Source organism: Colobus angolensis, unplaced genomic scaffold (assembly GCF_000951035.1).
Source record: "Colobus angolensis palliatus isolate OR3802 unplaced genomic scaffold, Cang.pa_1.0 Scaffold79, whole genome shotgun sequence".
NCBI classification, from domain to species: domain Eukaryota; kingdom Metazoa; phylum Chordata; class Mammalia; order Primates; family Cercopithecidae; genus Colobus; species Colobus angolensis.
Window position 1 is genome coordinate 5,449,878 of NW_012121709.1, and position 24,942 is coordinate 5,474,819.

General features: G+C 46.7%; 1 protein-coding gene across 2 annotated transcripts in view; it reads right to left on the bottom strand.

The window, feature by feature from the left end:
- The window catches only part of FBXO21 (F-box protein 21), a 49,197-nt gene that overhangs the window by 4,363 nt on the left and 19,892 nt on the right, over positions 1–24,942 (bottom strand). The window contains exons 8-11 of one of the 2 annotated variants that reach the window (XM_011928708.1): positions 20,232–20,411; positions 18,814–18,946; positions 10,671–10,861; positions 8,573–8,730 (exon numbers count right to left, since the gene is read on the bottom strand). In XM_011928708.1, the coding sequence (XP_011784098.1) occupies positions 8,573–8,730; positions 10,671–10,861; positions 18,814–18,946; positions 20,232–20,411 (662 nt within the window). Of the gene's footprint in view, positions 1–8,572; positions 8,731–10,670; positions 10,883–18,813; positions 18,947–20,231; positions 20,412–24,942 lie in introns of both variants that reach the window. The other variant, XM_011928707.1, reaches the window with a different exon arrangement.

Genomic DNA, 24,942 nt, shown 5'->3' on the forward strand with positions numbered 1-24,942 from the left:
CAGGGCCAGTTCAAGGACGGTGCTTTGTGCACCCTTCTTTGCCGTCCATGGAGGCCTGGCCCAAGACTGGGTGTGGCCCCTGATTCAGAAGAAGCCCAGCCATGCCCTCCATGACCTAGCACCGGAAGGGAGCTGGGCTGGGCAGATCCTCCTATTGTGACTGTGTCCCCAGGGCACCCCAGTTCCAATCACTCCGAAGCCATCCTTGGCACTGCCCATCACCCGAATGAACGCAAGTGGGTCTATGAACTAATACCAGTAAGGCCAACCGATGGGCTTACCGACACAAACAGCGTGGCCTATTATGTCTTAAACAGCTGGGTTAAACGTCCTGAAAAACAAAGTCAGGGCATCAGAGGCCCTGCATCCCCGAAGTACACAGGAAGAACGCAGGCATCTTTCTGAAGCACTGACTTTAACTGGTATTTGTCTTTGGGGAGAGGGGGGAAGAGTTGTAGGACTCAACTTGCAGTGTTTTTTTTTTAACCACAAAACAGGAGGAGCTGAAGAAATGTGCTAATATGTTGTTTTAGGCTGTTTCTGCAGACTGTGACCAGGGACAGAACTGTCTGAACAAATCAGTGCCACTGAGGAAGTCAGACACGTCATGTGCAGAGATGAATGTATGGAGGCTGTTTACCTGAACAGCACTTATGCTAGAAAAATGGAAGAGCCGTGTAAACGTCCAAGTGTGGGCCACTGTGTGAATAAATGATGGCACACTAATTCAGCAAAGCAGGAGGCGGCCATGAAAATGAGCAACCTGTTTGTAAGATCTTCCAAGAAACGTGGGGGTAGAAAGGCTGTACCACTTAGAAAGGGCCTGGAAGGCCACGGATCAGGGGTTGCTCCATGATGTGGCACAGTGACAGAGTTTAAACTGGGTACGTACAATGTGCCAGACCCCACAGTGGCATCACAGGCACCCTCGCCAAGTAACCCTGGAAGGAGCCCCCTTCTGCTTTTGAGTGGGCTGCCCAAGGATTTAACCCTAGACTCAAACCAGACAGTCCCTTTCCAGAGCTGAAGGGAACCAGACGTAAGAAAAACCCAACAGTCAGGAGACAGCAGGCAGGGAGGGGCTGGGTAGACTTAGAGTAAAGCCGCTGCCCCCAAAGGGACGCTCCAGCCCACGTTACACACAAGAGCTTGCGGTTTCAGGACCTCCCACTTTTTCCAGAAGGAAACTGAGTCATCCACTAACTCTGATCTCTCTACTGTCACCAGTAGGTCTCTAGAGATGATTTTCTCTTGGGAGAAATCAATAAATGTTAAAAAAAAAAATGCTGCAAATGTTTCAAAATGCCACTGGCTAAGATGCCCTTTCCTGTCCACCCACTGCTGCCACCTCCCTCTTCACATCCAGTGACAGAAGGAATCAACTAGCAAAGCGTATCTTCCTTGTGACCACGACCCAGTATCTTAACCAGGCCAGCTGTCAGGGCCCTGGCCTTTGGATTTTCTGTTCTTTTTTGTAGAGACAGGGTCTCGCGACGTTGCCCAGGCTGGTTTCAAACTCCTGGGCTCAAATGATCCTCCTGTCGTGGCCTCCCAAAGTGTCGGGATTCCAAGCGTGAGCCACCATGCCTGGCCATGTTTGGATCGTCTGGCAGAGCTGCACAGAAATAGCAGAGGGAGAGTCAAGATTCTTGGAATACCATCGAGACCAAATCCGCTTTGCTCTAAGGGAACCACTGTTACCTGTCATTGGTAAGCAGGACATAGATATCTGAAGTACAGAGAATTCAAGCAGGTAGTTTAGAACAACTGCTTTGTTGCCAGTTCGTCTGGAGCAATAGTTCTCATCTGGGAGCTCTTTTGCTACCAAAGGGACATCTGGTAAGGTCTGCAGACATTTTTGGTTGTTGTAATTGAGAGCTGCTGCCAGCTTGTAGTGGGTGGAGGCCAGGGATGCTGCTAAGTACCCTACAACGCACAGGACGGCTCCCCACAAATGGCTATCTTGACCAAAATGTTACTAGTGCTGGGCTGAGAAGCCCTGCTCCAGAGCCCCAGCCCTGTGTTTCAGCATTGTTCCCTTCTCCTCCACATTTTCCTTTCTACGTATTATAGAGGAACAGCCTGGTGTTAGTAACATTCAGCTTCTGTGGGGAGGAGGAAGGAAGGGGAAACTCAGGCTATCATCCACAGATCTGCCAGGGCAACGCGACCCAACAGCTACCGCACAGAATTCTGAACGTGGGCCCAGAACGAGATGCATGTGAAGTCCAGGCAGGGACGGTGGGAAACCAGGCGACAGGAAAATGACAGTCCACGAGGGCGCTCCCAGCCCCACTCCTGGCTGTTAGAGAGGAAGAAGGACTGGATTTGGTGCATTTACTGGCCGGGGCTCCTAGCTTGCTAAGAAGCAGAACAGGAAAAAAGTAACAACATAATGAAGTTGGCGACTATGTATTATGAAAGAAAAATAAATGCCAATCCACTAAGAAGATTTTCACAAAGTTTACTTTTAAGAAAAATGATAAATCTAAGTAACACAAAACTTAATTGAGTAAAACATGAACCAGGCACCAATGAAAAGTTCTGAAAAATCTTGAGGAATCTTCCTGGATTCTCTTCAAGTTTTCAGAAAAATCTGTCTGCTTATTTTAAATTTTCAGCTACCCTAAAATATATGAATACATACTATGGAAACACCACGCAAGTCCTGTGTGGGCACCTGTCCTGTCCTGGTCCGGTCCTCCTCTCCAAGAGAAAAGCACCATTGGTGTGAGTGTGCCTTTTCAGTCCTTCTCCCACGAGCACACACATATGCAGCTAGATACCCGAAGTGTACTTAAAATATGGTATTGCTTTATGTGCTTTATACTTAGAATACTTATACAAAACATATTCTAAGCACTCGCCCGCAACTGGCTTATTCAATTGCAGCTTAGTATTCATTCCAGTCTGCACAGACCCCAGGCTACTAGAAGAGTTCTTATGAGTGACAACTGTCTTGCTATTTTAACGAGGGGGCCACAGGCCTCCTTGTACACGTGTGGAGGAATCGAGGTGGAACTGCTAGGCTGGAAGAGAATGCGTGCTTGAGATTTTTACAATTTGAAAGCCAGGGCCAAAGCATCCTCTGACATATTTGTGCCTCTTAACACAACCCCGTCCCCATGCAGGTGATCCCCATTCACCTCACCACACTTGCCAGCAGGTACAGCTGGCCATGGACCGTGCGTGTGTGTGTGTGTGTGTCGGGCAGGGAGGCCTGTCTGGGTGGAAAGCTGAGTTTGGAAGTATCAAATAAGTTATGGAAAAGGGAACCAACGTTTGTCGAGGACATGCCATGTACCAAGCATCGTACGAGGTGCTTTATCATACAGACAAAACTGACAAAACTGCAGAACGAGATTTTCACATGGTAGTTGAATTACTGGCTTTCCAATACAGCTGCTGACCTAGACTCGGGTAGTTGAATTCCTGGCCTTCCAATACGGCAGCCTCGGCTCGGAGCTTCTGAGAAGCCCGGAAGGAGGCGGGACAGGAGCGGCATTCTCCCACCCAGGGTCATCCAAGTATCAAAGCGCGCCCCCTAGTGGGAACACATCATCACACACATGCAAGATGCCGGACATCCCATTAGGGTTTAGATGAACACACTGGGGGAAGAATCCTCTTCATTGTACAAACTAAAACTATTTGAAGATGTCATATATGTGTGTGATTTCTAATTCACTCTTCACCTTTCTGTGCAGAGCTAGTAATTAGAAAAGCATTATGAATGGGTTCTACCTGGGCTAATAGGATCACTGGAGTCAATGGCTGAAAATTTAGATCAAGAAAAATTTTTTAAAAATATATTTCATAAAAACACATTAATCCAGAAATGTTCAAAAACATATTTAATATGTGTTTTTAAAATTTGGCCTTTCACTGTCTAAAAATGGGCAAATGTGAGCATAAAATTGTCCCACATGATTATAACACATTGAATAAATAAAAATCCAGGAATCTATGGCAGAGACAAGGGCAGGGGAGGAGAGATAGGGAGAGGGAAGGGAGAGGCAGGGAAGAAGAAGAAAGCTCTTGTTCATTGAAGTAGAGAGAACAACAGTGGTGGCAAAATCACCACTTGGCAATTCTCATATAAAGATTTAGGCAAGGATATTCAAAAAGTGCTAGAACCACAAGGTTCAAGGTCAGTGGGGAACAGGACCTTCACAGGGCGCCACAGAGTGCCCACGTGGATTTCTTCATTGAAATAGTGAGTTACTATCTTAGCCAAGTGACCAAACTCAGCATCACTCACACAGGGCTCCCGATGAGACCCAGTGGGAAGCAGGCGGCGAGGGATGTGAAGTATCCTCCCGAAGAATTCTTATCCTCATCTAATCAGGACTCAGACTTCACTCCCAGCTGGCAGACATCATACAGTTAAGGAACCAATGAGGCAAATCCAAAATGTTATACAATTTACAAGACAATGGCCAGGCACAGTGGCTCACACCTGTAATCTCAACACTTTAAGAGGCCGAAGTGGGCAGAATGCTTGAATCCAGGAGTTTGAGACCAGCCTGGGCCACATGGTGAACCCCATTTCTACAAAAACACAAAAAATTGCCAGGTGTGGTGGCACATGCCTGTAGTCCCAGCTACTTGGGAGGCTGAGGTGGGAGGATCACTTGAGTCCAGGAGGTTAAGGCTGCAGTGACTCAAGTTTGCACCACTGCACTGGATTCTTCAAAAAGTCAAAGTCATATGAAGAAGGGGAAAAAAGATGAAGAATGAGGAACTGTCTTTAATAAGACAGACTAAAGAGAAAAAAACAACCAAATGCAGCGAATGAAATTTGGTTGGATCCTGATTTTAAAAAACCAGCAAAAAATAGGCATAAGGTTATTTTGTGACAATTGAGAAATTTGAAAACTATTAGATATTATAAAATAATTATTTGTTAGGTATGATAATGTAATTGCGGTTATGCAGAGGAATCTCCTTAGACATAATTCAGTATTTGGGTCATGTCTGCAATATTCTTTCAAATGGTGCAGGAAAAAAGTAAAGTCTCTATAGATAAAGCAAATATGGGAATCATTCACTATTGAATCGACTGGAGGGTAAACGGGGGTATCTGATGTATTCTTTTAACTGTTCCACGTGTTTGAAAATGCTCTTCATCCAAACTTCCCATATATAAAAAAAAAAAGCCTCTCATTCATGACACACTTTCCCCTCATCTCACAGCTGTGTGTCTGTTTACTGCTGTCTCTCTCCGGGATGGATTCCCTCCCCCAGCTGAATGCCAGCCTCTCCCAGGGGTGTGGCATGGGAGCTGGGACACATCGTGGGCGAGCAGGAACTTCACATTCACCGAGCTCCCCAAGCTCACACTGGGCGAGGGGGGCAGAGCATTCAATAGGAAACAGCGGATGTGAAAGACAGGGAAGGACAGGGTGTCATGAAGTGCAGAGTGGGAACAAATAACCTGACCTCAATGGGCAGGGAAGGGGCAGGGGTGAGAAGAGCTTCTGGAAGGAAGTGACAGGAAACCAGCAGGTGAGGCAGGGAAACCTATCAGTCAGGGGCAGCCAACTGTGTGAAGACGTGCGAGCAAGAATGATGACTTCAAGGAAGATGAGCGGAAGTGGGCGGGAGTATGCCGGGGGTGGGAACCGTGCTGGGGCTGTAAGGGGAAGGCCAGATCCCTAGGGCCTGGTAAAGCATTCCGGACTACCTGCCGATGAGAAACTCCTAACGGTCAGTCAATTCGAGCAGCAAGTGGCTGGGGACACGCTAGGAAGATCCTCTGGCTGTTGCTAAGGAAAATGCTTGGTTGGGGACAGGCCTGGAGGCAGGTGCCAGTTAGGAAGTAGGCAAGCAGAGACCACCGGAATGGAAATGCGAGACACATGAGGAGGCAGCCGTGGGTGAGGAAGTAGGCAAGCAGAGACCACCGGAATGGAAATGCGAGACACATGAGGAGACAGCCGTGGGTGTGTAGACAGATGTGCGGCGAGGGTGAGGGGAGATGAGCGAGACCCGGCCCCCATGTGGTGTCACTCACTGAGATGGGCAGGCACAGTGAGATGGGCAGGCAGGAGCAGCGGGCATATGGGGGCAGCACAAAGCATTCATGCTTTTTCTTTCTTTGCAGAGATAATTGAGTTACAACAATGGGTTCAGTGAGTCGGGGGTAAGAACAGTGGAGAGAAGACCCCCGAGAGACCTCCAAGCGCACATGGGGGCTGTTAAGAGGTGGGCACAGAGCTCAGAGAAGAGCTCGGGATGGAAACACGGCTTTGGAAGTCACCAGCACATCCACAGACACCCCAAGGGGGAAAGAGATGAGGGCCTACAGGAGAGTCCCCTGGAGAGGGAGGACCCTGCAGACAGCCACATATCAGACATGTTGGGGGCACCTGCCCCTCAGCCGACGACTCAGAGTCCCTCAGGAAACGCTTGCTGACGGAGTGCTGATGGAACTGCCAGCAGAAGACGGGAACTAGCATAGTGTAGAAACAGCTCCGAAGTTCTAAGAATTTTCTAAGTCTCTACATTTTAAATTCCAGAAGGCAATCTGCTAACATTACCCATAATCATTTAGTTCTATCTCAATTTAAGAGATGATAAAACTGACAACCAGGTATTTTTTCAGTAATGACAATTTTATGACTAAACCTTACATTGCATGTTCACCTAGATATGATAAGAGACCAACTTCGGAAGTGAACAAATCACAACCCCTAAAACCAAATACTTAAGACCAACCCTGAACAGTGGATAACGATGCCATGTGGTAAAGCCACAGACACCGGCCCACAGTGTTGTTGAAAAGAAAACGCTCCTTTATTCTTGTGAACACCGTATGTCGCAGGGTATCAAGCACTTACCAGGTGACTTGTGCTGGTATCAACGGCCCAGGGAATCAGTCAATAATTTCCAAATCATGTGTTGATTTTTAGAGATTGTTTATATTCAACACAGCTTCAAAAGTTTAATAATATCCCCGTTGGTGCCTCCATCTGCCACAGGGAGCATATATAAACCCCTTATACCATCCGCACCACACTGATGCAGGGCAAGCAACCTGCAGTCTCAACAAACATTTCTCTTGATGCTGCCGTTCCAGGGGATCCTTTCAGTTTCTGATGAATTGACAATAATCATTATTTTCCAGCCTTTTTGAGATAAGATCTCACTCTGTCGCCCAGACTGGAGTGCAGCAACACAATGATTATAGCACACTGCGGCCTTCACTTCCCAGGCCCGAGTGATCCTCCTAACCCAACTTCCTGAATAGCTGGAACCACAGGTGTACACTATTCTGCCTAATTCTTAACTTTTGTGTAGACATGGGGTCTTGTTGTGTTGTACCTGGGAACACAGGTGCACATGACTCTGCCTGGCTAATTTTTAAATTTTTTGCAGATATGGGGTCTTGCTGTGTTGCCCAATCTGGTCTCAAACTCCTGAGCTCAAGCAATAATCCTGCCTCACCCTCCCAAAGTGCTGGAATTACAGGTGTGAGCCAGGTGTGAGCAACCTCACCTGGCAATTTCCAGCCTTTTAGAAACTTCTGAGATTTTTATACATCCCATATTTTGATTATTGGATTTATCAGAACATAATATGGAGTTAGGTCAAATCTCATGTTTTAGGCCAGACACGAGCAGGTACCGCATGACGGATGAGGAGGAGGCTCTCTGTTAAGCTGCCTGGCTTCAAATTGTGTTCTGTAAGTTAAAATTTCAATGGCTTTCCTGTGCCTCAGTTTCCTCATCTAGAAAATGATGATGTTTCTCAAATGGAGTTAATATACATTAGAATGATGCCCGTCACAGAATGGCACTACGTTAGCATTCACGTTCATTTTTATTAATAAATGTGAACTATTAATTAATCAATGTGAATGCTTTGACAGACACTACAATGAATTCATCCTATTAAGTGGAGGTTAAATTCAACAGGAACAAAGAGAAGGGAGACGCACACTGAAGGCATTCTTGTCTCTCACCGGCTTCCACAGGCTCCGTCAGTCTCCACCTCAGTCTTGCCCTGGGCTGGCACCTGCCGGGGCGGCCGTGGCCCAGACGCCTACTCAAACTTACCGCGCACTTGCGGGCGCTCGGTGTTCCCAGGGCCGGCGCTGTGGGCTGCAGTCCCCACAGGTGGCCACAGGAGGGCGTCTCCGGCCTCAACCGGCAGCCAAAGCCTCGGGAGGCCAGGGGGCACTAGGGGGCCCCCCAAGTGTTCACCGGGTTTCCTCCTTGTATGGGAGGAGCCGAGAGCAGGGTCCAGGAGGCAGGACTTACAGGAATTTGACTGGCATCGACAATGGCCAATCAGATGAGAGCTGGCAACAGCGCTGGCATAGGGTTCGGGCTGAGGGAGCGGAGGCCCTGGGGGAGGGCGGGAGTGAATACTGACCCCTCGCCAGGGCTGCACCTGTGCAGACCCAGCCACGTTTAGCTGACTGTGGGCCCGAAGGAGGCTGGCCATGGGGCGACAGCTGCCTCTGAAGGCACCGATGGCCCACGCCCACAGTACCTACCCGAGGGCTCAGACGTGCGCTGAAAACAGGCCCACGGGGCCACTGGTGCAAGCGGAACCCGCCACTTACCTTGGGCTGCGTATCGACAGGAGCCGTCCTCCACCAGCACGTTATAGAAAGGCTGGTGGTGGCCGTGCGGTAGGCTGTGGACGTTCATGTTCCGGATCCACTCGTGTCCCATCATGCAGGTGGGGTCCCAGCCGTAGATCACACAGTTATAGCCATACCTAGTTAACACAGGAGGCACAGTCAGTCCCCGTGGACCGGGCGCAACAACCTACAGACAACCACGTGGCTTCTCTCAGCTCACATCCTCAGTTACCTGCTTTACTCCACATGAATCTTTTCTCAGGACAGCCCTGACCCCTTTTATAAACACTTATTATCATCAACATAGCACTTCATCTGGAAAAGAATAAACTTTTCAACAAAAAGTGATTAGATGACAACTGGTCACCCAAAAGAAAAAGGTATGGGGACCTGGCCTAACAACAGCACACCAAATTCGATTCTCAGTACAATGAAGACTCAGGTGTTAAATGCAGAATTTCTAAAACAGAAAGTATCTTCATGCTCAGGATAGGGAAGGTTTGTTAAAACAAGGAACTAAAAATACAGCCCGTAAAGGACACGACTAACCAATTTGACATCACTAAAACCAAGAGACTAACAAATCCTGATTCAAACATTTAAAAATATGAGACAACTGGGGATATAGGAACCCTCACTAGATACTGCATGAAGTTAAGGAACTGGGGTTTTTTAGATGTGATAACAAGATGTTAAATATTAAAAGACCGACAGAGAAGGAGAGAGTGTCCCTGCCTTTTAGAGGTACATACTGAAATCGCTATAGGCGAAATGGCATCTGGCACTTTCGTCAATTAACCCAGAAAGGTAGGTCTGGAGGGTGCAGGGGAGAGTAAGATCCACCCCGTATGGAAGCTGTTGAGGCTGGATGACAGGAACACCACCTGGTTCCTTACAGTCCTTTCTCTCTTATAAATCTTTGCAAATTTCCATTTAAAAGTAAAAAAAAAAAAAATGCAATAAAAAATGAAAACCACCTGCCAAAAACTGGGAAAAGACATTTGCAACTTATCCTCATGTAGCGACTGATACACAGAACAACAACTACGTATCAATAGGGAGGACTAATAATTCAATTGAAAAAAAATACACAAAATGGGCCGGGTGCCATGGCTCATGCCTGTAATCCTAGCACTTTGGGAGGCCAAGACGGCAGATCACTTTAGTCAGGAGTTAGTGACGAGCCTGGTCAACATGGTGAAATCCTGTCTTTACTAAAACACAAAAAATTAGCCAGGCGTGGTGGTGCGTGCCTGTAGTTCCAGCTACTTGGGAGGCTGAGGCAGGAGAATCGCTTGAACCCAGGAGGCAGAGGCTGCAGGTGAGGTGAGATCGCACCACTGCACTCCAGCCTGGGCAACAGACCCAGACTCCACTTCCAAAGGAGAAAAAACAAACAAACAAACAAAAAAAACCCGAAATGTTTGAAGAGGCGCTTAATAAAAGGAAACTTGGAACTTGGGTAGCCAGTAAATATATGAAAAGAACCTCAATGTGCTTAGTAACCCAGGAAACAGAAATTAAAACCACAGTGAAACACTATTTGCCATTTCTCATGTAAGTACACTTTTAAAGGTCTGGCAATAGCACCAGGCGAGAATAAGAACTCTAGGCTCCTAGCATGCTGGTGGGATGTAAACCGTTCCAATCATTTTGGATACAGTTTAATTTTGCCTGGTAAATAGACCATGTGCCTATCAGATTTGAAGAGCCTGATATTAAGTGACAAGACAGAAGAACAATGAGGAAATGAGAGAAAAAACTTGTGGCTTACAAAGTGACTTCCATGTTCCCAAAGAGAGAAGGGTCAGACATCTAAAGACCGCTAAAAACACCAGACGCTGTCTCAGGAAAGTAAGCTGCTGCTTACACAAACACAAACGTCAAAGACATGGTTCAAAAACAAAAAGAGGAGGTTCAGCGTTCTGTCTTCCCCAAGGTGCACACTCGGGGGATAAGGGATAAGTGATCCAGTCAGCTCCTCCACCACTGTGCCCTGGGGGCTCACCAGGTGCGTGTGTGTCTCCGCAGCCCCTGTGGAAGGGACACCACAGGACAGACAATCCTGGGCACTCACCTCTTATGCTTCATAATGAGCCCGATGGAGTAGCAGACATCTCTGTGCTTCTCATCGGAGCGCAGCTTCACCTCCACACCCACCTCCTCCTTTTTGCGCTCAATGTGCTCTAGAGTGTGCTGCACCAGGTAGCCCACCGCCCCGTGCTGCCCCGGGTCTAGGGTTTGGATGTGCTGGAGGATGTCAAGCACCTTCAAGACAAGACAGAAAGACTAAAAGATAATATTTTCAGCTAGGCCTTTTCTTTTTTGCGGCGAGGGATTTAGACCTACCTACGTAACCTAACAAAAGACCACAAGGGGTGGCTGTGCCCTGATGGCCCCAGTCCAGGTCTCTGGGCCATTCCCTGACGGACCGCCACCAAATTGGCACTGCATATGCCCAGGGTTGGGCTCGACTGTAACACCGGCAGCTGGCCCAGGACACCCCAATTCAACCCGTGTGCACCTGAGGAGTTCTTTGGAAACCAGTGTGCTGGGGTAAGTGCTGGGGACGCAGGCGAGGGCCCACCTGCTAGGGCACTCTGGATGAGGCGGGCTCTAACAGCACCTAGCATGCTTGGTTGGCATGGGAAATGGGAGAATCCATGTTTTTCCAATACAGAGGAACAATTTTCACTGGCCACTCATGAATTCAGAGGGGAAAAAATGCCAAATTGCTTTAATCGAGACCAAGAGGATGTTTGACACAACTGCCTCAGTGCTGGAAAAGATGGAAAAGTTACGAAGCGGGCACCAAAGGGATGCATTCGTTGAGTTTATGAAGCTATACTAGAAGGAGCGAGCCACGTATATCAATAGAGTTCTAAAATCCCGCTGGTCACTTCAGTGTTCTTAACTCATATGCTATTTCGTATTCAGCAGGCAGCAGGAGACACTACATCTATGCAGAGAGGTTAAACTAGTAGCAAAGAGTAGCAGGCCTGTCTGACTCCACTATTACCGCCTGTACTGCACACAGTACCTCTGTGGAAAAAACTCCACGCTTAAAAAGACACAGACATACAATTATTTCACACCCATTACGTTTACAGCCCTTAGCATAGTGTTTCTGACAAGGTTCGCCTTCCAATTTACTGAGTCCTGGATTACATCCTACTTAGTGCATAAAGCAACCTGTACTCTAGGTCCAGACCTGTCAGACTAGCTGGTGCTTTTACCTCTGAATTCCTTTCTCAGCTTATCAAATCATGAATAATCACTGTCCTATTTGCTGATGCACTGTGAGCCTGTCAAAGTATTGTGAACACTCCAGTTTTATGCACCATGTTATCTTGCCTTTCAGACTGAGACGTGCTGGACCTCAACATTTACTGAACACTATTCTCTGCTGGTCACTGTGCTAAGGCCATCACGTTTTTTGTTTCACTTAATCCTTCCCATTTGACAGTCAGTAATTTCTTGACCTTAAATTGGGAGGATTAAGTGGAAAAAAAAAAGCTTTTAATCACTGCCACTTCCAGAAGAGAACTCAGACTTAGTGAAGTGACTGGCCCGGGGTCACAGGGTGGTGGAGAGGTGGAGTGAAGCTGTGGCCCTGGGTGTGAAGATCAACTCTTGGTCTCAACCAGTGTCATACCCTAGCAAGAGTAGGAGCATTTTTAATTAACTACTACAAAAAGTTCCAAACACATAAAAATGGACAAAACAATATAATCCCAAGTACCCCAAACCCAGTTTTGACAAGAATCAATAGCCAGCCAATCCCCCTGTGCCTCCACTTCCAGCTGGGCACTTTTAATTCTGGGACACTCGCAGCATTTACCCTCTACTTCAACAGGAAGCGCCTACTGACAGTGCCTGCATTATGGCTGTCCTTATGGCCTGCCAGAGTTCCAGCAAGCCGCTTTCTCTGCCCCTCCGCTGTTCCACACACACAGCTCCCCTTCTCTCCTAGCAGCTACCTCCCCACCAGATAAGTAAAACGGTCAGAACTTGGTATCATCAGAGAACAGAGGAAGTCTAGATAAGGTCAAGGATAATTACCCCCACTTTCGCTGGGTGTGTGGCTGAGGGCGATGGGAGAGGGCAGAAACGAAGACACTGCACCTCGGGGCCTGGCGTATTTGCAGACAGTGTTGACCCAGGCACCATGCCGTCCCCACCAAATACTCTAGGCCTAGAATGCCATAAGATCACCACTTCTGGGGCGGAGATCCTGGATTGGGGTCTATTACCCATGATGCATTTCCCTATATTGCTCTTCTCCCTCTAGCCTAGGGCTTGGCAAACTTTTTCTGTAAAGGGCTGGAGAAGCGACAGCAGGCTTTGGGGGCCACACAATCCCTGATTTAACTACTCGACTCTGCCACTGTAGCCTGAAAAAAGCTACAGATAATAAGTAAACAAACACGACTTATTCACAAAAACAGATTTTGTTAATCTGGCCCACAAGCCGTAGTTTGCTGGCCCCTGCTCGGTCCCTGAATTCCAGGTTCCCTCTAAGGTTCTCTCTGAAGTTCTTGGCTCTGCTTTCTTGATATCCATTGTCTGTGGGATCTGCTACTTCTGGGGCTTCAGTTACCAGATGCTAACGCTGGGAGCTCCTGCTAAAGGCTACTGGGCATCTGCACTCGATGGCTTCAGGTCAGGACGAATGCAACATATCCCATAGAAAATATTCTCCTACTACCAAAACAGGCCTGTTCTCCAAATACCTACTTTCAGAGTGGCATAAACTGCCCCCATGTTGAAAAATCTGGACATCCCCTTTGAATCTTCTTTATTCATATCTAATGAAGTTCTGCCACTTTTTTTTTTGAGACAGGGTCTCACTCTGTCACCCAGGCTGGAGTACAGCCTTGGCCTTGACCTCCCAGGCTCAGGCGATCCTCCCACTTCAGCCTCCCGAGTAACTGGGACTACAGGCATGTGCCACCACACACAGCTACTTTTTGTATTTTATTTTGGTAGAGACTGGGTTTTGTCATGTTGCTCAGGTTGGTCTCAAACTCCTGGCCTCAAGTGATCCACCTGTCTCTGCCACCCCAAGTGCTGGGATGCCAGGCGTGAGCCACCACACCTGGCAGTCATTTCTTAATTATTCATTAAAAAAAAATTTTGAGTTCCTATCATGGGCCATGAATTGTGTTGAGAGAGCATGGGGAAGGCGACAGTTAGGAACAAGACCTGGTCCTTGTCCTTAAAGAACATGTTCTAATGGAGACGGATGATGGAGCAGCAGTTACCAGAGACTGGATGAAGCTCTAGGAAGGGCAAGCACAGGAACAACAGGAAAACGTGACCTGGCCATGCACAGGAACCAAGGAAGGGGTTTCGGAGGAGGCAGAAGTCTAAGCTGACAGCTGGGCAGAAGTAAGCCAGCCAATGGAGTTGAGGATGAGCAGAGGCCCTGGGCAGAGACGCAGCACATGCAAAAGACTGAAGCAAGACAGCGCAGGAACACAAAGTGGTGGGTGCTGCAGAGGACCAAGGAGCTCCACGGGAGGCAGGGAGCATCAGGCAAGCAGGGCCAGACCGTCGAGAACCTAAAAGCCACACAGAGGAGAGCGAGTCTGGTCTTCAAGGCAATAGCGGAGCCACCCTGAGGGGTTTAAGCAGTGAAGGGACCTAACTGATATTTTGTTTTTTGGGGTTTTTTTTGTTTGGTTTTTTTTTTTTTGAGAAGGAGTATCGCTCTGTCGCCCAGGCTGGAGTGCAGTGGCACGATCTCGGCTCACTGCAAGCTCCGCCTCCCGGGTTCAGGCCATTCTCCTGCCTCAGCCTCCCAAGTAGCTGCGACTACAGGCGCCAGGCACTGCACCAGGCTAATTTTTTGTATTTTTAGTAGAGACGGGGTTTCACCGTGTTAGCCAAGATAATCTCAATCTCCTGACCTCGTGATCCGCCCACCTCGGCCTCCCGAAGTGCTGGGATTACAGGCGTGAGCCACTGCGCCCGACCCTAACTGATATTTTGTTAAGATTCCTCGGGCCTGTATACAGAGTGGGTTCACAGGGGCTCAGAGTGGATACAGGGAGGACAAGCAGGAGGCCAGGGCGCTGCTTCAAGCTGCAGAAGTGCTGGCCTCAGCGGACCGACTTTCACCCATCTGGGAGACAGAGTCACGTGCAGGGGTGTAGCAGGCGTGTGGATATGCTGGTCTGGAGCCCAGGGTCCAGTGCTCCAGCAGCCTCAGGAGACAGGCAGAAACTGACACAAGAAGAGGGGAACTGTCCTAGGGCACAGGTGCAGGGTAGAAGACGTCTAGAAACCATCCTTCAGCCTTGAAGGGAGGAACTGGCAAGAGCCTGAGAACCAGAGACCACAGAGCGAAAGGAACCAAGTGTTCCCAGAAGGGAGGAGCCCGCAGTGACAGGGCAAGATACAGAAAGAAAAAGTATCTACTGCATTTATCAACAAGGAGAATGGTTTCAGCCAAAGAGGGGCACTGGCTTCCTGGGCAAGAAGAGTGCCTGTGGAGGAGGCATGGGAACGGGTCCTGATGTTCTGGGGAGTGAGTGGGAGGCAGACTAAGAGCTTCAGCTGTGGGGGAGGAGGAAAGGTGGCGACCCAGGGAAATGCCTGCAGGGCGGAAAGGGAGTACTTTTTGTTTTTCTTCTCATAGAAGAGAGAGGTGTTTGCCTTGGAAAATTGGAAGGATACCTTTTCCACTGAAAGGCAGAGAAAGAGGGAAAGGAGAACTATGGATCATGATGAGGAGGTAGGTCTGGCAGCAGGAAGGAGAAGGTGCCTGTGTGCTGGCTTCTTCAGAAGTGCTCTGGCCTCGGTCCACTGTACCTTGCGATGCCGCATGGGGTGGGCTCGGGCATCACCTTGCCCGCACTGAACTCCTGGTGCTGTCACGGCATGTGCAGAAGACCTGGCTAAGTTATTTAACTTCTCACTGCCTCTGTTTCATTATTTGCAACATGGCAAAAATAAAAATAGTATCTACCCTATAGGGGTGCTGAGAAGATGGAAGGAGGCATTCAGTCAGTACTCCTGACTTAAAATGTCACCATCCTGCCCCCTCTATGTCCATCACAGCCATCATAACCTTGGATTACTGCGACAGTGACCAAGAGGGCTTGTGTTTCTTAGCTCTTCCTGATTTAATTCAATTAACAACAAGGCCATCTTCAGGCCTTCCCAGCTCAGGAATGTCTCCCTTTCACCTGATAAAGTCAAAGCCTTTCACAAACTGGTCTCACACGCCATAACAATTATACACACATATGTAAAAATACACCTCAAACTGCACACTCATCAGCATATAAATCCGTGCTAGGCTGACACGTGCAGGTGCCACACCCTCCCACCCCTGGGCCACGTGCAGGTTGTTCCCACTGACTGGAGTCACCTACTTTTCTACCCTCTGAAGTTGTTTTTCATTTTTCAAGGTCACACCTCAAAGGAGAGGAACCTTGTCTGATTTCTTCAGCACCCCCTGGATTCTTCTGCACTGCGAGTCCCACAGTTTTCCTTGGCTGTCTCAGGGGCTCTAGCTGGATTATGTATTTATTAAGGGTAGGCAGTCACGAGTGCACTGGGAATGAGTCACTTTTCTCCCCTAATCTCTGAATGAGGAGTCACCCAGGAGATGGACCCCAGCAGCAAATGTCGTGAGGGAAAATGCTCTGTGTGTGGCAATTTTGGAACTAGGGAGGACACCAAAGTTAGTCCCCAATAAGTCTGCAAAGCCCAAGTACTGAAATGAGTCCAGTCTGGAAGGTAAGGACACCTCAGCTTCTGCAGATTTCCCCCTAAAACGGGACGTTAATAGCATCACTTCTCCAATGACTCAAAATTTAACTACAAAATTTACATTTAAAGAAACTTGCAGGCCGGGCACGGTGGCTCATGCAGGTAATCCCAGCACTTTGGGAGGCCGAGGCAGGCGGATCACTTGAGGTCAGGAGTTTGAGACCAGACTGGCCAAGAGGGTAACTACAAAATTTACATTTAAAGAAACTTGCAGGCCGGGCACGGTGGCTCACGCAGGTAATCCCAGCACTTTGGGAGGCCGAGGCAGGCGGATCACTTGAGGTCAGGAGTTTGAGACCAGACTGGCCAAGAGGGTGAAACCCCGTTTCTACTAAAAATACAAAAATTAGCCAGGTGTGGTGGCATGTGCTGGTAATCCTAGCCACTTGGGAGGCTGAGGCAGGAAGATCACTTGAACCCGGGACGCAGAGGTTGCAGTGAGCCAAGACTGCGCCACTGCATTCCAGCCTGGGCAAGAGAGTGAGACTCTGTCTCAAAAAAAAAAAAAGAAAAAAGAAAAAGAAAAAAAGAAACTTGCTTTGCTCTGCGTCTCGTAAAAACTCCTTAACAAGTCTAAAGCAAAAAGTATACATATATCCTGGTATCAAAAATAAATAGGCAGGGGCTGGGTGTGGTATCTCACACCTGCAATCCCAATACTTTGGGAGGCCGAGGAACACAGATAGCTTGAGGTCAGGAGTTCGAGAACAGCCTGGCCAACATGGTGAAACCCTGTCTCTACTAAAAAATATACAAAAATTAGTCAGGCGTGGTGGTGTACCTATAGTCCCAGCTACTTGGTAGGCTGAGGCAGGGGAATTGCTTGAACCTGGAAGGGAGAGGCTGCAGTGAGCTGAGATCATGTCACTGCACTCCAGCCTAGGCGACAGAGCCAGACTCCATCTCAAACAAACAAACAAACAAAAACCCCAAATAAATAAATAGGCAGGGTGTGGTGGCACACACCTGTAATCCCAGCACTTTGGGAGGCCAAGATGGGCTTAAGCCCAGCCTGGGCAACACGGTGAAACTCAGTCTCTATTTAAAAAAAAAAAAAAAAAAATTAAAACACATAAATAAAATGAAAATAAATGATTACATCTTGGACAAGTAGTTGGTAACTTTGGTGGAGAGTTTTCTTTTCCAATAATTCCTTTACCACATTACACAGATATTCTGGGAGGACATTTGCTATGTGGGCTACAGATGACATCTTTTCTTTTCTTCTTTTTTGAGACAGAGTCTTGCTCTGTTGCCCTGGCTGGAGTGCAGTGGCATGGTATCGGCTCACTGCAACCTCCGCCTCCTGGGTTCAAGCAATTCTCTTGCCTCCTGAGTAGCTGGAACTACAGGTGCCCACCACCACATCCAGCTATTTTTTTGTACTTTTAGTAGAGATGGGATTTCACTACGTTGGCCAGGCTGGTCTCTAACTCCTGACCACCTGGCCAGGCTGGTCTCTAACTCCTATCCACCTGCTTCAACCTCCCAAAGTGCTGGGATTTCAGGCATAAGCCACCATGCCCGGCTGACATCTTTTCTTAAAACAGGAGCCTTGGGGTTTTCCTACTGAAGCATTGTTTCTTAGAACTATTTTAGATCTTTGAAGTTGTGAATCAGTGAGACTTTAAATTTAAGCAATGTAGAGTCACTTAGAATATTTACTTTTTCAAGAAAGAATTTATCCCTCTCTAATGACACAGGGAGATGAGTTTATGCTAATGGCCTGTGAGACCTCAGAATTAAATTCTGCTCTAAACAAACAAAAAGGACTATTCACATATTTCTAGAGAAGAGTCAGGGCACAGTGGGAATGTGCTGCTGGCTCCTGCACCGTTATACACAGCAGGCCTCTCTACGTGCTGCATCCACACAGCTCGCAAGGTCAACACCACAGCCTTCTGAAAGTGCATGCTGCTGCCCAAAGGGGGCCAGTAAAAAACGGAGAAAATTCAAGTGAAGCAGTGTCAAAATTCAATGGTTTCCAAACAGTCCTTCTCTACTCCAGTGGCTCGACTTGAACATATCTAAGATCCAATTTTCCTGTGTCAAACAGGAGTATTTATTCATGGCCAATGTAGTTGTTAACAGTACAGCTGGAGGTTGACCATTTCCAGCTTTGCTTTCCGTTGCCGAGTGAGGGTGACTCGGGGAAAACGATCTTAGGGCCCCCATGGGTGAGTAGCAGGGACAGAGGCTTTGTGGTTCTAGGGTTTAAGGAGCTGACCACAAAGAGAACAGGCAATTCCTGGCAATAGAACCAATTTTCCTTAGAATAAGAGAGGTAAAAAAAATCTACTGATGGGTTATGATTGGGAGACTGAATAAATTTGTGTTTATTCCCCATGTTAACACAAAGAGAAGCTTGTCATGGGCACCCTTCAATCTAGGACTTCCCTTTCTAAGGCAAGTGCAAAGCATCAAGGTAAAATAATTACCTTCTCTGGCCAGATGCCCAGGTGGAAGTAAAGCCTGGCTTGGAGGAGGAGAAGCTGCACCTGGTCCGGGTACATTGCCAGATAGAGATCCAGCGAGTCTCTCAGGAGCTGGTACGACTGGTCGATGCCTTCCCTAGCAGAGGAAAAACAATCTTTGTCTTATCCTGCTTGCTTTTTCAGCAAAGACTCTCTTTTTCCAGGCCCAGGTTTTAAATAGAATTGACACAAATCCCAAACGTTTTCTGATTCTGGTATTTCTCCTCTGTTCAACAGAGATACAATACTCTTAAGAAAAAAAAATATACAATAAATATAAATCTTGTACCCTACTTTGGTGATGGGTACTAAATGAAAATCAGAAGCATTTTTACTTACCAATCACAGCAATAACACTGTACATAATTAAAAATGAATTCTGAAGGCCAGGCAGAGTGGCTCACGCATGTAATCCCAGCACTTTGGGAGGCCAAGGCAGGCGGGTCACCTGACCAAAATGGAGAAACCCTGTCTCTACTAAAAATACAAAAATCAGCCGAGCGTGGTGGCACATGCCTGTAATCCCAGCTACTCGGGAAGCTGAGGCAGGAGAATCGCTTGAACCCAGGAGGCAGAGGTTGCGGTGAGCTGAGATCACGCCATTGCACTCCAGCCTGGGCAACAAGAGCGAAACTCTGTCTCAAAAAAAAAAAAAAAAAAGAATTATGAGTAGACAGTGCACAGAGGATATTTTTGGCCAGTGAAACTACTCTGTGTGGAGTAGAAGATGAAACAATAGCTACAAAGGGGGACACATGTCATTATGTGTTTGTGCAAACACACAGAATATATGACACCAAGAGTGAATCCTCATGGAAACTGGACTCTTGGTGATAATGATGTGTCAGTGCAGGTTCACTGGCTGCACCAAATGCACCGCTCTGGTGCGGATGCTGACGGTGACGGAGGCTGTGCATGTGTAGGGCAGGGAGGATATGGGAACTCTGTACTTTCTGCTCAATTTTGCAGTTGGCCTAAAACTGCTCTAAAAAATAGTCTATTAAAAAAAGAATCATGTCATTAGACAGAAAACTATTACTATAATATACAGCTACAACTTTCTACTTTCCCTATAGGACAAATTTCTTTGGATTTAGAAACAAGACAGTTTCATATTTTTGTTTTCTTATCTAATGATAGGAAGGTATAAATTAAAAGACGGTAAAGCATTTGGATACGAGAAGATCTTGCCCTTGAAAAATAATATTTCCCAGTCTAAGATATTCTTGTTACTGAAGAATGCTTTTAGTACTCGCAAAGAGAACTTGTCAGTGCCTACTGCAAAGATCTCAAAGAAAAGTCACTTGGCACATCTCAAACACAATTCAAGCTTCTAAAGACACGTGCCCTGCAGAAGTACTAGAAAACCAAGAAAACCTTACCGCTTCCCCAGGCTTAACAGGTTTCCCACCATTCTCTGTAACACCTTCTTGACATTGACCACACCATACAGTGCCGCAGTCACGTGCTGGCCGATCAAGTACTCGCATTCTTTCACTGTCAGCTGCTTGCCTTTCCCAAAAGCATCTATGTAGATGTAGTCAAAGATGTCCAGGGTTGCCCTATCCAAAGAGCCAAATATCAGATGAGAGCTGAACAACTCATTATTTTAAGTCTCCACAATAAGTAGCTCAAATCATGGGCTGAAGGTTGAGACCATAACATTTCTACTTAAAATATGAATGTCTTGTCCGAGTTTAAAATGTGACCCCTTTGTGCAAGCTCTGCTCTGTCAAGACCACAGCACACTGACAATTAAGAAACAGCACCAATGTATGTCATCTAATAGCAACTCACTGCCAGGAGTATCTACAAGTTCGGCTAAGATAATGATTCATGGAATGCCTGAGGCAGTCTGTTAATTCCATAGATTAGCAGCAGGTAACAATCTGTGGATCCTGGGCCCTGGATGATCTGATGAAAGTTACAGCACCTCAGCCGGGCGCGGTGGCTCACGCCTGTAATCCCAGCACTTTGGGAGGCCAAGGCGGGTGGATCAAACGGTCAGGAGATCGTGGTTAACATCCTGGCTAACACAGTGAAATCCCGTCTCTACTAAAAATACAAAAAAATTAGCCAGGTGTGGTGGCATGCGCCTGTAGTCCCAGCTACTCGGGAGGCTGAGGGGCAGGAGAATGGCATGAAGCCGGGAGCTGGAGCCTGCAGTGAGCTGAGATCACACCACTGCACTCCAGCCTGGGCAACAGAGCAAACTCTGTCTCAAAAAAAAAGAAAGTTACAGCACCTCACACCAGAAGGATTCGGCCATCAGTTCTGCTGATACGCTGAGGTGGTCAGAGACCTGCTGAGCCCATCACAGCCTTGGGCTGGGAACCCTGCGCTAGAGCACAGAGAGCTGCGCCCCTCGCCTCGATCACACAGTTCCTCTTGCAGGTCTGCCTTCTGTGACCTGCACTAGCACGCTGGGGTTGGCCCTTGCTGAGCACAATGCTGAGCAGTGGTCACATGATGCAAGCTCTCACCGCACTACCAGGCCCACTCTCTGCGAGGACTCATGGACGGGATTCAGATGGCTCTGTTTCAGGGACACTTGTGTTTCTTATGAGCTATTGTTTCATCTTATATTTCAAGCCCACTACAAATTTCTTCCTTGAGTCATATTTATAACCTACCCTTAGCAACGATATAAGAATTATATGGCTGGGTGTGGTGGCTCACGCCTGTAATCCCAGCACTTTGGGAGGCTGAGGCAGGCAGATCACGAGGTCAAGAGATCGAGACCACCCTGGCCAACATGGTGAAACCCCGTCTCTACTAAAAATACAAAAATTAGCCGGGCGTGGTGCTGCGTGCCTGAAATGTCAGCTACTTGGGAGGCTGAGGCAGGAGAATCACTTGAACCCAGGAGGCAGAGGTTACAGTGAACTGAGATCGCACCACTGCACTCCAGCCTGGGCGACAGAGTGAGACTCCATCTCAAAAAAATAAAAAACAAAAACAAAATAAATAAACCTATGAGGAAAGTATAAAAAAAAAAAGAATTATATAAATGTTCTAGAAACAAGGAACTCTTCAACTGTTTTTATAAGGCTAGAACTTCCTAAGGACAAATGTACAAAAATTTCTAGGCCAAGATAATTTATGAGCTATCATAAATGCAAAAATCCTGGATAAAATATGAGTAAATCAAACGCAGCAATGTATTTTACAAATAAGTGATTAAATTAGATGTGCTGCAACAATGGAAAGAGAGTTAAACATGCAAAAATCTATTTTGTAACAGATGCTGGGAAGGTTGTGGAGAAAAAGGAATGCTTATACACTGTAAGTGGGAGTGTAAATCAGTTCAACCATTGTGGAAGAGAATGTGATGATTCCTCAAAGGTCTGAAGACAGCTAAACCATTGGACCCAGCAATCCCATTACTGCGTACATACCCAAAGGAATGTAAGTCATTCTATTGTAAAGTCACATGCACACATATGTTCATTGAAGCACTATTTACAATAGCACAGACATGGAATCAACCTAAATGCCCATCAGCGATAGAGTGGATAAAGAAAATATGATACATATATAGTATGGAATACCATGCAGCCACAAAAAAGAACAAGATCATGTCCTTTGCAGGGACGTGGATGGAGCTAGAGCCATCATCCTTAGCAAACTAACACAGGAACAGAAAACCAAATACTGCATGCTCTCACTTAGAAGTGGGAACTAAGTGATGAGAACACACGGACCCAGAGTGGAACAACACACACTGGGGCCTATTGGAGGGTGGGCAGTGGGAGAGGATCAGGAAAAATAACTAATGGGAACTAGGCTTAATACCGGCATGAAGGCCGGGCGCGGTGGCTCAAGCCTGTAATCCCAGCACTTTGGGAGGCCGAGACGGGCGGATCACGAGGTCAGGAGATCAAGACCATCCTGGCGAACACGGTGAAACCCCGTCTCTACTAAAAATACAAAAAACTAGCCGGGCGAGGTGGCGGGCGCCTGTAGTCCCAGCTACTCAGGAGGCTGAGGCAGGAGAATGGCGTAAACTCGGGAGGCGGAGCTTGCAGTGAGCTGAGATCCGGCCACTGCACTCCAGCCGGGGCGACAGAGCAAGACTCCGTCTCAAAAAAAAAAAAAAAAAAAAATACCTGCATGAAACAATCTGCACAACAAACCCCCATAACACAAGTTTACCTATGTAACAAACTCGTACATGGACACCAGAACTCAAAAGTTAAAAAAGAGAAATTCTATTACAACAACAAAAAAATCTATTTCTAAACATATAAACTAAAAGAGAAAAACCTTATATGTGTAGACACAGAAAAAGAATTCTGAAAATACAAAAAAAATCTAATGCCTAGCTATTAAGAAAACTTAGCAAAGTAGGAATGTAGATGGTAGCTTTCATAATCCCTAACTGCTCCCAACAGCATGCCTGAGGGTGAATTTTTGTTTTCTTTTTCTAATACAGGGTCTTGCTATGTTGCCCAAGCTGGCCTTGAACTACTGGGCTCAATCAATCCTCCCACCTCACCGATCCAAGCAGCTGGGACCACAGGCGTGCGTCACTGCGCCTGGCTTTGAAATTTTAAAAGCATTCCATTTAAAGTCATACCCAAGGCAAGAATCCCTGCTATCTTTGTTTTTATTCAACTTTGTACAAAAAGATCTAGCTAGCAGAGTAATGCAAGAAAAAGAAACAAATACATAGGAGTTATAAAAAGAAGAAACCAAACTGTCACTATTCACAGATACTATGATTATCCACAGAGAAAAGCCAGGAATGGACAAATTATTAGCACTAATGATTTATTCAGCCAAGGCACTGAAAATCAAAACTGTATCTAAATAGCAAGCGCATCTCTGCATACCATTAATACTTAAAAAATGTAATTTTAAAGATTACCATTTACAACTGCAAAAAAAAAAAAAAAAAGAAAAAAAATGGAAGATCCCTAACAATAAATCTAACAAGATGTTAGCTTGATGAAGAAAAAGATAAAATCTTTTTAAGGCCAGTAATGACAACCTAAACAAACAGAGTGGTCCATGTTCAAAATAAGACTTATAGTGAGACACGGGCAATGTCCTCCTGTTAATCTAGAACTCCAATTCAAAGTAATCCCTGGCTCCAATCAACAGACACAAAGGGTTTCCAAAGAACCTGACAAAATTGATTCTAAATCTATAGAGAGCAAAAGCTAGAAACAGCCAAGGCAATTTTGAAGAACTAGCTGGAGTCTCATCCTTCCAGACATCAGGGATAATTATAAAGTTGCAGTGCTTAAGAAAATACGGTCCTGGTACAGGGACAGAGCAAAGTGGCCAAAGGCAAAGAGCAGAGAAAAAGAGAGAAAGGGCCATATAGCCCAGCAGCTCCTGCCATGTCCCTGAGGGCTGAGTCCCTTATGGGGCTCAGTGCTAGTTTCTGTCACATGTCTGGGGGGTATTATATTATTTCCTTGTTCATTGGCATTATAGTATATGTTCACTGTAGCCCAAGAAGGAAAAATGTTGTTACCTGCATACAATCCTACCCTGTAGTAAGTTATCGTGGCAAATACGGGTGTTTTAAATGTTTTATATTGTACAGAAATCTTTGGTGGATTATTACATAGGCATTTAAGAATATTTTGGAGATACTTGGGAAGATCGGTTGGGTTATTTGGGGAAAGGGAATGGGACGAAAAATTATTTTTTTCCACTTAAAATAATGGAAATTGGGTCCCCACTATCCAAAAATTAAACCATTCAGTACATCCTCAGAAACACATTATCTGGAACACAAGGGAAGCCTGCACAGTTATTTAATGCAACATACAGAAGTAATGAACCATAAACATTTTCATGGAAATAAACATGGCCAGGCACAGTGGCTCATGCCTATAATCTCAACACTTTGGGAGGCTGAGGCAGGCCGATCACTTGAGCTCAGGAGTTCAAGACTAGCCTGGGCAACATGGCGAGACCCCGTCTCTACAAAAAAATTAGCCAGGTTGTGGTGGTGCATGCCTGTGGTCCCAGCTACTAGGGAGGCTGAGGTGGGAGGATGGCTTGAGTCCAGGAGATGGAGGGTGCAGTAAGCCAAGATTGTGCCAATGCACCCCAGCCTGGGTGGCACAGCCAGAC